Consider the following 15000-nt stretch of genomic DNA (forward strand, 5'->3'; position numbering starts at 1 on the left):
GAGTGTTGTCCGTAGGTAAATCCTCTTCACTGTCTTTAATGTGTTTGTCTATTTTGTCTCTCTTCTAGTACGGTACTGAATGGTTGTCTTTCTTCTTCTTAGATTCGGCAGCTATTATTTTTCTATATCAAAAGAAGAAGTGTTCCAGGTCCTGGTGAATCTGAGTGTAGCAGCAGCTGAGCATGATGCAGCTACAGGAGAGAGATTCTCTGAGTTCTTATCCTCTGTGTGCAGCTACAGCACATTTCCTTTTGGGTGTGACGTAGGATTTGAAGAAATTAGTGATTTTCTGTTGGATCTGTGCTCCCACATCAAGGCCTGTGAAACCAACACATACAGAAGTGTCCACTCAGTATTGCAGTCTATGTTCCAGTCAGCTTCTGAAGTCTGGTACATAGACCTCTCAACGAGAAAGGCCTCCGTCCTGCTAGAAGTGCTGAAACTCCAAACACAGAAGAAACCAGTAGAGATGGAAGGCTGGTCAGATGAAGAGAGTGAAGTGAGGAGTTTCCTTCAGTGTCTGCCCTACATGTCACAGCTCAGGTGTGTGAAAATGTAAAATTGAATTTCATTCCATATAGAGGCCATGTTGGCTTTTCCTTCATCGTATTAAAACATGTTTAGAATGTTGCAGTATATACTGTATGGACCGACCCCATGGGTTTAGGTTTGACGTGAAGGGATATGAATTGATTGTTTTTGGTTTGTGTGTGTGTGTGTGTGTGTGTGTGCAGTGTTTCCCCTAGAATTTTTTCCAGCAGCGGTGCTATTACTTGGGGGGGGGTTGTTGCGCATTTTTTAAATTTTTTTTTTTTTTATATCATACCTTCGTGTTTCTTTTGTGGACATTTTCAGCTTTCTTTTACATTATTGGTTAAAAATGATAGAAGAAAAATGAAATGGCACAACCCAGAAAAAGATTATTTACAATTTATTTAAATTTGTCTTAATGGCAAAGGCCACACCCAATCTGCGAGCACTTAATTTTTCTGGGCTTTTCAAAGAACATCTCTAAGGCTCTTTGGTAATTGAATTGAATTGTTGGGGGGCCATTAATGCTGACACGCATGCACGTAGCCAGATGCTCTCCTTGTAGTCTATTTCTCAGTCCCAAAACAACAAACCCACGTATAAAAAAGTAAATACTCACTTTTCTTCTACATCACTCCCACAGTTACCATAAAACTCACTCACAATTAACTCGAAAAGGACCTAGGCTACTTGATTGAAGTGCGACCGTTCGTCTCACCGTCAAGAGAACGCTGAAGTTATGAGAACACGTCTTTCTGATAAGAGAATGTAGGCTCCTATGTCTAATGCCGCAAACGTAGAAAAGGTCTGTTTGTGATAGCCTATTATAGCTAAGTGGACAGAATTTAGGCTATACGTATATGCCAACATATGCTCATATTTCCTTTAACTATCAGAAAGTTTAAACAGGCCTAGACTGTGTTCGCCTAGCTTTCCCATGCAAACATTACATGTAGCCCTACGCTAACGTTACAAGTCTAGGCTACAATTAACGTTAAGACCATACACCTTGTAGCACATTGGTTTACTCTATTGCATTACTTACGTTTTAATAATTTGTCGTTGAATGTTGATGGAGGCTCATCTTTGGGAAATCAGCTCTCTGGATAAAATTGTCAGCCGGAGCAAGAGTTCTCAGAGTTGACGACACCGGACGTAAATCCAATCAGCAGAAAGAACCGCATCACAACAGTAGGCTAAATCGCAACAAACTTTCCCCCCCCCATTTTAAATTCATTTCGGTAATCATGAATTGGTTTCTTTTATTTGATGTAGGCTAGGAGAGGAGGATGCATGTTTCACATTAGTGTCAATGTGTCAAAGCAGGCTTTGGATCAGAGGAATTGCTCAAGCTTAACATATGGCATAGGCTACAAGCGAATTCACGGCATACAAACAGCTTCGTGATGAAATATAACTAATATCATTTTTTATTGTCACCAGGCCTATAAGTAGGCTATTTATTGTGTAACCTACAAGTGAACGATGACACCATAGGCTACACTGTGGCGGAGCAAGACCCCATCAGTCGGATAGCTAAACAATGTAACCGTGTTCAGAACGTAGGCTAGCCATATGGGCTGCAGACTTGTCTTTGGGCTTGTAATCACCTGACACATCATGCCGCATATATGTCCTGAATAATGAGAGGCTAAGTGCGGATTTGATGCACTTAACTTACTCAAGACTTTCAGAAAACAATTTCGAGATGACGTTGGCCGTTGTGCTTTTACAGTGTGTTAAGTGAATCTCGTGATATTATGTTGCAGCGGCGCTGAAAATCCAGCGGCGGCGCTGCGCCGCTGTTAAATACACTGTAGGGGAAACACTGGTGTGTGTGTTTGTGCGCACGCGTATGGACCGACCCCATGGGTTTTGGTTTTACAGTACGTGAAGGCATGTGAAGTGATTGTTGCATTCTAGATTTAATATGTTCATTACATCATAGTTGTTATATCAGTTAAGAGATACAGTACATTTAAAGTGTCTGTGTGTGTGTCTGTGTGTGTGTGTGTGTGTGTGTGTGTGTGTGTGTGTGTGTGTGTGTGTGTGTGTGTTTGGGCACATGCAGCTGTTTGTGCGGGTATAATAAGTAGTAAAAAACTGTTGATTTTGTAAACTGTCTTTTAGTATCTAATTCTATATTTTGTCTGACTTGTAGTCACTAACTGAATAGTTGATTTTCTTCCTCTTAGATTCCTGAAATCTAATGTAATTACATCATTCCAGATACAAACTTCACTGCCCCTTATGATATTAATTAGATATTTAAGATACAGTATATTTAACATTTTCATTAGTTGTGGGTTATTTTACATGATTTCACTGTTATGACTAAGGATTCTTTTTAGATTTCGTGAAGATTATTTGTATCCAAAGAGTATGCTCTGGATCCTGCTGGATCTGAGTGTGGCAGCAGCTGTGTCTGATTCAGCTACAGGAGAGAGTTGCTCTGAGCTCTTGTGCTCTGTGTGCACCTTCCCTTTTGAGGAGATCGATGAGGATTATAACAGAGTTTCTCATTCAGAGTTTCTGCTGGATCTGTGTTTCCGTGTGAAGGACATTGAAATTCAAACTGGCAGAAGTCTCTTGCCTGCATTCAAGCCATTTTACCAGTCCACTGCAGCTCCTGCAGTCTGGTCCATAGATCTCTCAAAGAGAAAGGCCTCCGTCCTGCTAGAAGTGCTGAAACTCCAAACACAGAAGAAACCAGTAGAGCTGGAGGGCTGGTCAGATGAAGAGAGTGAAGTGAGGAGTTTCCTTCAGTGTCTGCCCTACATCTCACAGCTCAGGTGTGAAATGTTCATTTAATTCCCTATTTAAGCCATGTTGGGTTTTTCTTCATTGTATGAAAACATGTAAGCTCTCATAAGTTACCACCCTACTTTAATAGATATTCATGCCAATGATATCAATTTTGAAAATAGCCCTCCTAACAAAGACAGCTAAAACAACTTTTAAGCATATATTTAATTAATAATTATTGAAAGGTTGGTATTTAATTGAATAACTAGAGAATTTAATACAATCTTCCCGTGAATCTCTTCTTAAAGTCTCCATTGTGACTATGATGGGAAGGTCTTCCTATTGGGTTGTGCAGCTGTTTGGTCTACAGAGGAACTCATTCATCTGGTTCAGTTACTAGACAACATTGAGCTGAAACAGGACTTGTACAGCAGGGATTGTAGATCTTTGGCGCGAGTGCTTATTGTGGCCTCTAAACTGGACCTCACCCTGACACCTGAGCACATCTCTCTCAGGGGAGTAAGGCTGCTCTTCAGAGGAGTCACTCACCTACACAAACTAAGGTGAAAAAATGATGCCAAATATATAATTACAAATATATATTTTTCTCTATGAAAACCCTGCAGCTCTGTTGTAATGGTACTATTTTTCCACATTATGTATCTTCAGTTGTGTGTACCGGTATTATATAAAATGAATAGTTTCTGGTCTTACACCATAACCACCATGGATGTTTGTGCTCTCCCTTTATCAGGTTGAATATCACCATGGTGATGAGACTGGCCCGAGCGATGAGGACGGGGAGAGGTTTGGCTCCAGTCTCTGTTGAGGAGCTCAGTCTTTACCTCAACAGTAAAGAAGTCTCTCAGAGAGTGCTGTCCAGGGTCCTGAGCTGCCTGGCTCTCCTCCTCAGACTCTGGACGGTCCAGTGTCTGGACCTGACATCTTGCAGGGTCGAAGGTCACTCTCTCATCATCCTGCTCTGTCAACAGGACCCTCTTAAACTCAGGTGAATCCACATATTTCAGTGACTTGATTTGGTAGCAAATACCATTTTGTAAGTAGAAAACAATCTCATAATTTAAGACGTTCTTCATTCTTCACTTTTACACCTTGTCAGCTTTTTAAACTCTCCTTCATGTCACTGTCTCTCTGCTTTTCTCTGACCCTGCAGACTGAGTAAGGAAAATACACAACAGCTGTTCATGCTGGTGTCTGATGCACAGAACGTGGAAATCATTGAGTCCTTTCTGAACAAGGTGGGAGGAGACCTGACCTCGTGCACTTTGACCCAGGAAGTGCTTCTCCACTTGCTGCAGCATCACTCTGGACCTGTGACCGTTGACTTCAGGAAGAGCAAGATCACTGAGAGGAATGTTAGAGACTTCCTTCATCTGCTGGACAGGATACGGTTCAAGAGGTAGCAGTGATCAATGGTTGACCAGTTCTCAAACAATACAGTATTTTATTATATGTGTCTTCTGTTGCATATGAATCCTGAATTACTCAGCGTCAATGACTGTGACTCCTCAGGCTTTCTCCAGGATTCATCATGTTCATCATCATGGAGATCTACCAGAGTCGTTCTGCTCAGTATGTGAGCAGCCTGCTGAGATCTACAGAGAACCACATCAACCTGACCACCAGAGGCCTGGATGCTGCTGACTGTGCTGCCCTGCGTTTCACCTTACAGCACAGCCAGGGGGTCAGACTCAACCTGATGTGGACCTCCATACCAGAGGGGGAGCTAGAGAGCCTCCTGAAGCTTCTCACCAATGTCTCTCAGCTCAGGTCTCAGGATATATCAGATTGAACTTTCTATTAAGGACTATCATTTAATTAATGTGGATATTTTAAAAATACATTTGGTTGTGCTGTTGGTTGTAGCACTGATCAACCAGCACAAATAATATAGTATTTGTATATTATTTGTATAATAACATTTCACTCTTTCATTCTCCGGGGGCCTGTTGCACAAAAGCAGAATTAAGACATCCGGGATAAGTTACTGAGCTGCGCTCAATGAATCCAAAACAAGAGCGTACAGGCTTAATTGGTTGCACAACGAGCAAGCCAGGATGAGCAGACACGGATTCATCAAGCCAGGTGAAACCTATCCTGGATAAGTGCGCGCTCACGGCTCCCTCAAATAGACCCCGCCACCGATCACAGATTCACTGATTCACCATGGCAACTAGAGCGGCTTCATTGCTTCTTCTACGGTGTGAAGTAGGTAGATAGCCTTCTCACAACAGCAACAAACAGCAACACCTCTGTTAAGGAGAATATTGCAACTAGTTCCGCGACCACCACGCGTGAAATGGTTAGGCACTCCCGTGACGTCACATTGTCGCTTGACGGGTCGGGAATGGCGAGTATGTAAAAGTTATTTAATGATCACAAACGTTTAAATAATGACAGTGGGTCTAGTTATATGTGATAACAATGTGTAGTGGGCAGTGGAATAACTATTGGTTTCCGTTTGTGGTGACTGCTGACTGAGATAAGGGATGAGATTAAATAGATCCTGGAACTTAGCCTGGTCTGGAACAGGCTAGCTCCACAGAATAAATCGCCATGGTAACTTATACCATAACATATCCTGCTGCCCTCTATCCCGCTTTTGTGCAACTGGATCACGGATAAATTGAGCCAGGATAACCAAGATATCCCGGCTTAATCCCTTATCCTAGTTTTGTGCAATAGGCCCCTGGTGTTGTGAGTGTACAGTACGTGTACACACATGGACATGTGAACATATCAGTAGACTGTAAAGAAGGTGATCACTACAATACAGACATCACAGAGTGTGTTGTTCTCTGACTCCAGTGTTGACAGGCAGCTGCTGTTGAGGATCCTCCACTGCTGTTACTCCTCAGACGCCCAGCAGGGGGCAGCAGCAGCTCTTCTTCAGGCTCTGCAGCACAGACTGGACTTCTCCTGCTCCTCTGCTATGGACCTGACAGAAGAGACACAGGAACCACCTCTGCACCTGACACCTGAGGACTGCATGGTCGTCTCCATGGTAATCCAGAGGGTCAGCGTCAACCCTGAACTCATGCTGATGGACTGTGATGTGGAGGAGGTGGGGCTAGAACACCTTTTCTCTGTTCTAGAAAGAATCCGTCTGAGGTGAGATGGGAAGCAGTTTGCTGTGTTCTAAGATGATGAGGCCAAAGGTCATTACTGGAGAACCTAAAAGAGTCTATGAAGTAATGTGAAGCAGTTTGTTGTGTTCCCAGACAATCATGTGTCCAAGGTTTATTTCTGTTGAACTGAAATCCTCCAGGTAGTCAGGTAGAGGAGAAGTCTTAAGGTCTAACAACTGTCATGTAGCATCGAATGCTTTCTCTCCACACTGAATCTGTTAAATATTCCATTCCAAATATTCTCGTTCGTAATAGCAGAACAATGAGAGCAACTGAAAGAAAAATTAAAATGGGGCATCCGACAAAAATCTACTCAAAATGCTGTGCTGTATCGCACTGCACAACACTACAGTATGTTGCGTTGCATCCAGTAAGAACATTCAAATTGAAGAGTAATCAAACTGATTTTGTCACCAATGCTCACTCACATCACATGCAGTTAGAACATTCCAATTGAAATCAAAGTAATCAAACTGATTCTGTCACTAATGCTCACTCCCATCTAATGCAGTTAGAACTTGGTGTAAGTTTCAAGCATATCTCACATGCGATTGGAGATAATAGCAAAAGTCCATCTGAGGTGAAATGTGAAGGTGTTCTCTGTGTTCTAAGATGATGTGAAATTCTGAAATCCTCCAAGCCTACTGGGCCATGTAGGAAAGAAGCCTTTTAGGTCTAAGTACAGGAATGTCAAGTTCACACAACATTGTGATAGGAAATCCGTACATTGATATGGGATGTACAGAATTCATCCATTTCAGGTGAGATTTGAAGCAGTTTTCTGATAATTAACAAGAGAAGAGATTAATAAAATCTCTGACAACTACTGGTCTAAACAGAGGACTGTCAGGCATGGAACATAATTGAAGATATACAGTATGCATGGTTTTAAAATATGACGATTGCTATAGTGAAATTGTTATAAACTTTGGTTCAACCTTTATATTTACATTGATAATCTCATTTTCTCTCTCTCTCTCTCAGGTGCAGTAAGGGCCAGTTGTTGCAGCTCCTGACTCTGGTGTGTGTCGGCTCTGAGAGAGAGTGTGTGAGGAGAGCCGTGTCTCTCTCCCATGCTGTGGGTGGGGAAGTGGACCTCAGTCACACTGTGCTGGACGCTCGGGCCTGTGGATCTCTGGCGCTGTTTCTGGAATATTCTGAGGGGCTGTCAGAACTAGACCTCAGCCACTGCCAGCTCACAGACCATTGCCTGGAGCCTCTGCTCTCTCATCTGCACAAATCACAGACCCTGGAGTAAGTCTGTGTGTGTGTGTCTGTGTGTTTTTGTTTGTGTGTGTGTGTACACCTGGGGCCTATTGCACAAAACTAGGATAAGGGATTAAGCCGGGATATCTTGGTTATCCTGGCTCAATTTATCCGTGATCCAGTTGCACAAAAGCGGGATAGAGGGCAGCAGGATATGTTATGGTATAAGTTACCATGGCAATTTATTCTGTGGAGCTAGCCTGCTCCAGACCAGGCTAAATTCCAGGATCTATTTAATCTCATCCCTTATCTCAGTCAGCAGTCACCACAAACGGAAACCAATAGTTATTTCACTGCCCACTACACATTGTTATCACATATACCTAGACCCACTGTCATTATTTAAACGTTTGTGATCATTAAATAACTTTTACATACTCGCCATTCCCGACCTGTCATGCGACAATGTGACGTCACGGGAGTGCCTAACCATTTCACGCGTGGTGGTCACGGCACTAGTTGCAATATTCTCCTTAACAGAGGTGTTGCTGTTTGTTGCTGTTGTGAGAAGGCTATCTACCTACTTCACACCGTAGAAGAAGCAATGAAGCCGCTCTAGTTGCCATGGTGAATCAGTGAATCTGTGATCGGTGGCGGGGTCTATTTGAGGGAGCAGTGAGCGCGCACTTATCCAGGGTAGGTTTCACCTGGCTTGATGAATCCGTGTCTGCTCATCCTGGCTTGCTCGTTGTGCAACCAATTAAGCCTGTACGCTCTTGTTTTGGATTCATTGAGCGCAGCTCAGTAACTTATCCCGGATGTCTTAATTCTGCTTTTGTGCAATAGGCCCTTGCTTATTTGTAAGTTGTTTTGCAGGTTTGTGTGTACCTTATTTTCCGGACTATAAGTCGCACCGGAGTGTAAGTCGCACCAGTCAAAAAATGTTTCATGAAGAGGAAAAAAACATAAACATATAAATATATATATGTTGCACCTGAGTTGCAGGACCGGCCAAACTATGAAAAAAAGTGCGACTAATAGTCCGGAAAATACGGTAGTCGCGTTTGTTTCTGTGTCTGTACATGTGGTTGTTGTGTTTGTTTCTGTGTCTGTACATGTGATTGTTAGTATTTCCTGTCATGACGTCATGCTCTTCCTGCTTCCTCCAGCCTCAGTAACAACAGCATCACAGATGAAGGGGCTCAGCTGATCCACAACACCGTCAATGCAGCAACATCCATTCAGACCGTAAGGTTAGTATGATATTAAGGTATTGTACTTTGTACGTTTATGTTATTTTTTATTTGTCAAATTCAGTGAAGATGAAACATTTTCATGTGTTCCTGTCTGCAGGCTCTTCAACAATAAGATTCGGAGCAGACAGCTCTTCCAGGGAGACGCACGCTTTGAGCTGTGGTGACCCTGTAGGTGTGCTGATATCTCCACTGGATTTGACCTGATGTGTTTCATACTCACGCCATGCCATACAACGCACAGGAAAGGGATCGCTCTGATGTAGTTCATGTGTTCAGAAGTGAGAGAGTGACCTGCACAACAAAGTAGGAGGGAAACAGCACAAACACGCCATATATGGTTATATGATTTAGAAGACGCTTTTATCCAAAGCGACTTACAATATATCAGAGCAAAGTGCTGTTGGAGTGATTTTAATGGACCAGAGCAGAGGAAAGAAAACATAATGATGAAGCACAACATGCTCAGAAGTGTAGGGAAAGTCTAGTTAGGCATTGTGACACTTCCATTATAGTGTGTCACATTTTTTAGGGGTTCCACGGATCAATGTGGACTCTCAGGTAAAGAAAATACATTACGGTAGTTGACATATTTCAAATATATGCACAATATGTATTTATATGTATGTATTTTCATGTTTAGCAATGTATTTAGTCTTGCTTAAACCATTGTCCCTTACCATTTATCTGATGCTGAAATGTTCATATTTTGTCTTTATAGCCATACTGATGATGTATTTTCTGTTTTATCTCTGGACAACACTTGGATGATTTTAATTTAATTTCAGTTTTTCAGCAGAGCAGTGATCAGTTTGTGCTCATAGAAGATTTCATCAGTGGCATTTCCTATAGATCAAAGAAGCTACTCTGATACTTGAAGCTGTAAGGCCCTGTACTATACTGTAACATTGTAACTCTTTCTATATGGAGTCATTAGGTATGAATAGTTTACAGACTTTATTATGAGGCATTATGGATACTTAACAATGTGTTTACAATGCTTTATGGACGTGTATTCAATCCTTAATGGATTCAGGGATGTTGCCATAATTTGATCAGAAAACCACTTAGCCATTAATTCACCTTTACAGTTTGATCGAACTTGAGCTTTGTATTTCAAAAGCACTGTTTGTATTTCAGAGGTACTGGTAAACAAGTTTACAGCTAGCCATCAGATGTGAAGTGTGTAATGAAATCATGTGTCACCTGAAATTATGTCTTAATAATGTCTTAATAATTATGTAAGTGTGAACTGTGTTAGAGAACAGTATTATGGGAGTAGTTCAACAGGGAGGGCAAGACACTGGCAATGTGAAAGTCTTGCCCTGTCGTGTAAAATGTGTAAATTCTAAACTCTCTACTCTTAACATGCGGTGTGTCTGCTAAATCAATAAAAATAGGAGTCTTTAATATACCATGTCGACTCTCATGGCCTGTTTATAGTCGTCTCCAGAAGCTGTTTACTCACTCTCTGTAATGCTGTAAATCATGATACACGTCACTTCAGTATGAAGTCTTGTAGTGTAATTTCACAGCAGCACACTCAGTTCTGTCTGAAATCTGAATCTCCTCTTCATATTTTATTAATCCCAGAGGGCAAGGGGAACTCACACATTCCTGCATTAAATTGTGGGCTGGTTTACTAAATGTATGCGCTCATTTGACTAAATTGCCTAATGCCTATGCCAGACACTTCCTGGAAGGCTTTTCAGCCAGCTCATACATTTCCAATGAATGGTGGTGTAACAGCTATTGTTTTAGCGTACCTGTCTACACGTACCCGGTTGGATGTTGAACTAGTGAATACGCACGTGAAGATGCTGAAGGATGTGTGTGTGGATATGTGTGTGTCATAAGTTGAACCTGAATTTGCCCTGTTGGGCAAAAACAAGATATTCAGTGTCCCAGTGAACACATAAGGAGCAGAATACAACAGGAGACGCCGTTACGATGCTCCACCGCAAATATATGTGCAGGAAGAAGAGCCTTCTGCGGCATGAAGTCCATTGTGCTCTCGTTTTGATTCATTTAAACAGGTTTTTTCGATTTAGTAAAATTAGTGCACACTATGCAGTAAAGCAAGCATATGATTTACTAAAATGTGTGCACAATCTGGTAAAACGAGAGCAGGATTTAGTCAAATGAGCGCTCAATTAAGTAAAATGAGCACACGTTCTCTTAATAAAATACTAAACAACAAATCTTTGCTAGTTGTTTTGTATTTTGAGAGAACGTTTTACTGAAAACATATAGTTATTTTCTCTAAAATGTGCGCTCGTTTTACTAAAATGTTTGCGCAGTCTAAAGCATAGACTAATTTTACTAAACTATGAGCTTTTTGTCTTAAATCTTAAGCTTGTTTTAAAATGTGGGAACAAAATAATTCAAATGAGCACACAATTTAAATAAAAGGCGAGCACTATTTAGTGAAGCGATTTTGTAAAACGAGCACACGTTCTCTCAATGTGTATAAAAATGACACCTCCAAGGCTCCATATATTACATGATTATTAAGAATAATGTTATTGTAGAACTATTCAACATATGCATGAATAGTGATATGCATGCTGTTTTAATACATATATTTTAAAAGTGTACCACCACTCAAGGATTTATGATGATATAATAAATAAATGACACTAAATATGAATGCAACGGATGCATAATATTGAAAGGACACCTGTGAAAACCTTTCCTGAATGTAGAGTTCAGTTGCATCTCATATTACATATAATACAGCATTTTTACCTGAAGGCAAACGTATAAAAAGACTGTTTTAAGAATAAATGAACTCCTACTTTTAAAGTGTATGTCAAACAAACAATCTAATGCTGCTTTAATACTGTACAATGCCCTTGACATGATAATAACCTGAAACAATTCATATTGTTATATTCTCTACTAAATAATTACCATTAGTCATTTATAATATTCCACCCTGTCAAGTACTAGTAAATGCAATAATTTGTTCCCTGACATGAAAATGGATGTCATTATGTTATCAACATATTCAAATACAATATTACAATATTTAAAAAGGCACATATTTTTTAAATGGTTGGCTATGCTCATGCTACTCATGCGGCTAACAAAGTTTCATGTTAACAATGCTACATGAAAACAACGCCAATCATGACTAAATACCGATACTATTCCATATGCTTCCGTGTCAAGTCCACATTTTGGCCAAACTCATTTTTACAACCAATATTGCTAGACTTGCCAAAAGGCCATGCACACACACACACAAACACAGATGATCAGTGTTGGGATGAAAAGGGAACTGTTTGGGGATGAACACCCCTCGAGGAAGGTAGACATTTATGACATACTGGCTGCCCCTTTGTTGGAATATATGCACTACAATCAAATATCAGGCAACATTTTGTGATTTACTTCTGTTCTTGTTCATTCTGATTTATTTTCTGATTTATGAGGTCTGGAATACTGGCATAGTTATAGAGTTTTAGAATGCAGGAGCTCTCAATGACTTGGTGTTGGTTGGTTCTACAACTCTTTAAACCAAAACTCTGGTTTAAAGAGTTGTAGAAGGCAGCAAGGAGAAAGGGTGGTCTGGTGTTGTAGAAGGATTGTCTGGAGGTTGCTTAGAGAGTTCTAGAATGCAGGAGACTTATCTGGAAAGTTCTAGAATGCAGAAACCTGTCTGAAGAGCTCAGGACCACAAGAAAGCCTTTCAGGGTAAAGGATTGTTAGGGTGTAGTTGAAGCTAGTTGTAGAAGTTGTTGAAGCTGTTTTCTGGAGATGTTCAGAATACATAAACTTGTCCGAACAGTTCTAGTCACGTCTCCCTCAGGGGAAAGGCTCAGTGGGGGTGTAGTTGAAGAGTTCTAGTCACGTCTCCCTCAGGGGAAAGGCTCAGTGGGGGTGTAGTTGAAGAGTTCTAGTCACGTCTCTCTCAGGGGAAAGGGTCAGTGGGGGTGTAGTTGAAGCTGGCATCCAGGAACATGGCCAGAGTGCCCAGTGTGGTGATGATGACGAAGAGCCAGAAGAAGAGGCGGTCCACCACCACGGCGATGTACTGCCAGTCATCCGTCATCTGGGGACATACACAATGAATTATGTGAGAAGGATGGAAAAGTAATACTGTGTGTGTGTGTGTGTGTGTGTTTGTGTGTGTGGGGAACCCACTGTATCATCTATATCCTGGTTCTTCAGCTGTTCGGCCATGTAGGTGACAGCAGAGATGGCAGACTTGAGGTTGGGAGGGAGGATGAGACAGTAGCTGTCACTGTCAAAGTACCTCTGCAGCTGCACAGTACTGTCACTGTGGACACACACACACACACACACACACACACACACACACACACACACACACACAGGCAGACAGAAAAAAGACACACACAAATAAGAATAATTAAAGCACATAAATGGAAAGGTTTTGACTTACTGTAAGTACACACACACACACAATGCACACACACACATAAATGGAAATGTTTTGACTTACTGTAAGTACACACACACACACACACACAATACAAACACACACAAATAAAGAGAATATGAGTACATAAATGGAAATGTTATCACTTATGACAAACACACACACACACACACATTTTTGATGCTGCTTGACATTTTAACTGACTGAATCATGATTGAATCCTCTCTAATCCTAAATAAAGGACATTTTGGTCAACAGCAAAAAAAAAATTGGGAAGCTCAACCAATCACAAATGTGTGATGTATGACATGTCACCCATTGTAGGGGACGGCCTGTTTGTGTTGAGGTGTGTGTGTGTGTTTGTGTGTGTGTGTGTGTGTGTGTGCGTGCGCATATGTAAACGCTCATGAATGACTCTGAGGTGACTGTGTGATTGAGAGTTGCCTGTATATTATTTCCTGCTTCTCAAGGACGACCTGTTTTTGTTATGCTTTGTTTCTTTTCCCTAACAGGGATTATCTGTTCAAAGCCACACATCCGGACGTGTGCATAACATGAATTCAGTGTTACAGACACACTCAGACACACACGTGCTCTCACAAGGACAAATGCACACACACACACATTCACACATGGGTCTTCCACCACACGGAACACATCGACATTCAAAGGCACAAACACACTTGTATCTCCAATGTTCATTACAGGTGCATTACATCTCATGTATTCTCAGTCTCCACACCTACACACTTATAGATAAATATAAACACACACAAACAAACACACACACACACACACACACACACACACACACACACACACACACACATGAAAAAGAAACACAAAACACACACACATACTTGCATATAAACACACACACAGATGCATACACACTGACGTCTTCCTGTCCTCTGTATATCATGCACGGCCATACCAGAGGGACAGGAATGCGTGAGGTTGGCTGTTTGACCTTCTAAATACACCCCGTGTTAACGGACGTGTGGCTCGCCACGCGCTGGCCCTCACACACACCACACACACACACACACACACACACGCACACACACACACCACAAACACACACACACACACACACCACACACACACACACACACACACACACACACACAGAGAAGCCACCCTAAACACCCTGTGACCTCGCTACCACGGATACGACCCAGGAAGTAAGTCGGGTGTGCCACAGGAAACATTTTTTCTCACTGTATACTGTGACTTTGCCACTACTCTGGAATGCATATGGCATAGTGCAAGCGCTATAAACACTTCAGGCCCATTCAGACTGCAAGATATCAGTGTAGTCACTGAACCATGGGTTTATGTCCTAGTAATGTCTAGCAATGGCGTACTCCATGTAGTTATTTCTGATGGAAGCTTTCTGTTCAGCAATTCTTAGTTTCAAATTTCTTTTTGTTTGGCCAATATACATCAAGCCATAAGGCCAAGGTAAACTTCACAGTGCAAACAACAGTGGATTTCACAATTACACAACACAATATTTCTGTTACACGGCTATCATGTTGAAATCAGACTGTGCAACAAGACCTGGTGACACATAATTCCCATAATTCCATTCTCATTAAGATCTCAGCTCCCATGAGCACATCAAATGGGGGGAGTGGGATCAGACATGACACTCTCTGGCTCCTCACGCCACCCTGGTGCTGACGGGCACAGGAGTGTGTGTGTG

The 15000-nt window shown here is 41.6% G+C and overlaps 2 protein-coding genes across 5 annotated transcripts in view; one reads left to right on the forward strand and one right to left on the reverse strand.

Annotated features, from left to right (window-relative positions):
• Positions 1-10311, forward strand: part of LOC121689616 — a 23071-nt gene extending 12760 nt beyond the window's left edge. The window contains exons 11-20 of one of the 3 annotated variants that reach the window (XM_042069568.1): positions 103-543; positions 2883-3323; positions 3585-3839; positions 4031-4285; positions 4451-4696; positions 4810-5067; positions 6106-6408; positions 7410-7679; positions 8801-8884; positions 8985-10311. In XM_042069568.1, coding sequence (XP_041925502.1) covers positions 103-543; positions 2883-3323; positions 3585-3839; positions 4031-4285; positions 4451-4696; positions 4810-5067; positions 6106-6408; positions 7410-7679; positions 8801-8884; positions 8985-9051 — 2620 coding nt within the window. In that variant the 3' untranslated portion in view covers positions 9052-10311. The remainder of the gene's footprint in view (positions 1-102; positions 544-2882; positions 3324-3584; positions 3840-4030; positions 4286-4450; positions 4697-4809; positions 5068-6105; positions 6409-7409; positions 7680-8800; positions 8885-8984) is intronic. The other 2 variants (XM_042069570.1, XM_042069571.1) reach the window with 2 other exon arrangements.
• Positions 10312-11530: 1219 nt separating this feature from the next.
• Positions 11531-15000, reverse strand: part of chrnb1l (cholinergic receptor, nicotinic, beta 1 (muscle) like) — a 20904-nt gene continuing 17434 nt past the window's right edge. The window contains exons 10-12 of one of the 2 annotated variants that reach the window (XM_042069573.1): positions 13034-13169; positions 12823-12941; positions 11531-12769 (exon numbers count right to left, since the gene is read on the reverse strand). In XM_042069573.1, the coding sequence (XP_041925507.1) occupies positions 12748-12769; positions 12823-12941; positions 13034-13169 (277 nt within the window). In that variant the 3' untranslated portion in view covers positions 11531-12747. Of the gene's footprint in view, positions 12942-13033; positions 13170-15000 lie in introns of both variants that reach the window. The other variant, XM_042069572.1, reaches the window with a different exon arrangement.

Source organism: Alosa sapidissima, chromosome 18 (assembly GCF_018492685.1).
Source record: "Alosa sapidissima isolate fAloSap1 chromosome 18, fAloSap1.pri, whole genome shotgun sequence".
Classification (NCBI taxonomy): Eukaryota; Metazoa; Chordata; class Actinopteri; order Clupeiformes; family Clupeidae; genus Alosa; species Alosa sapidissima.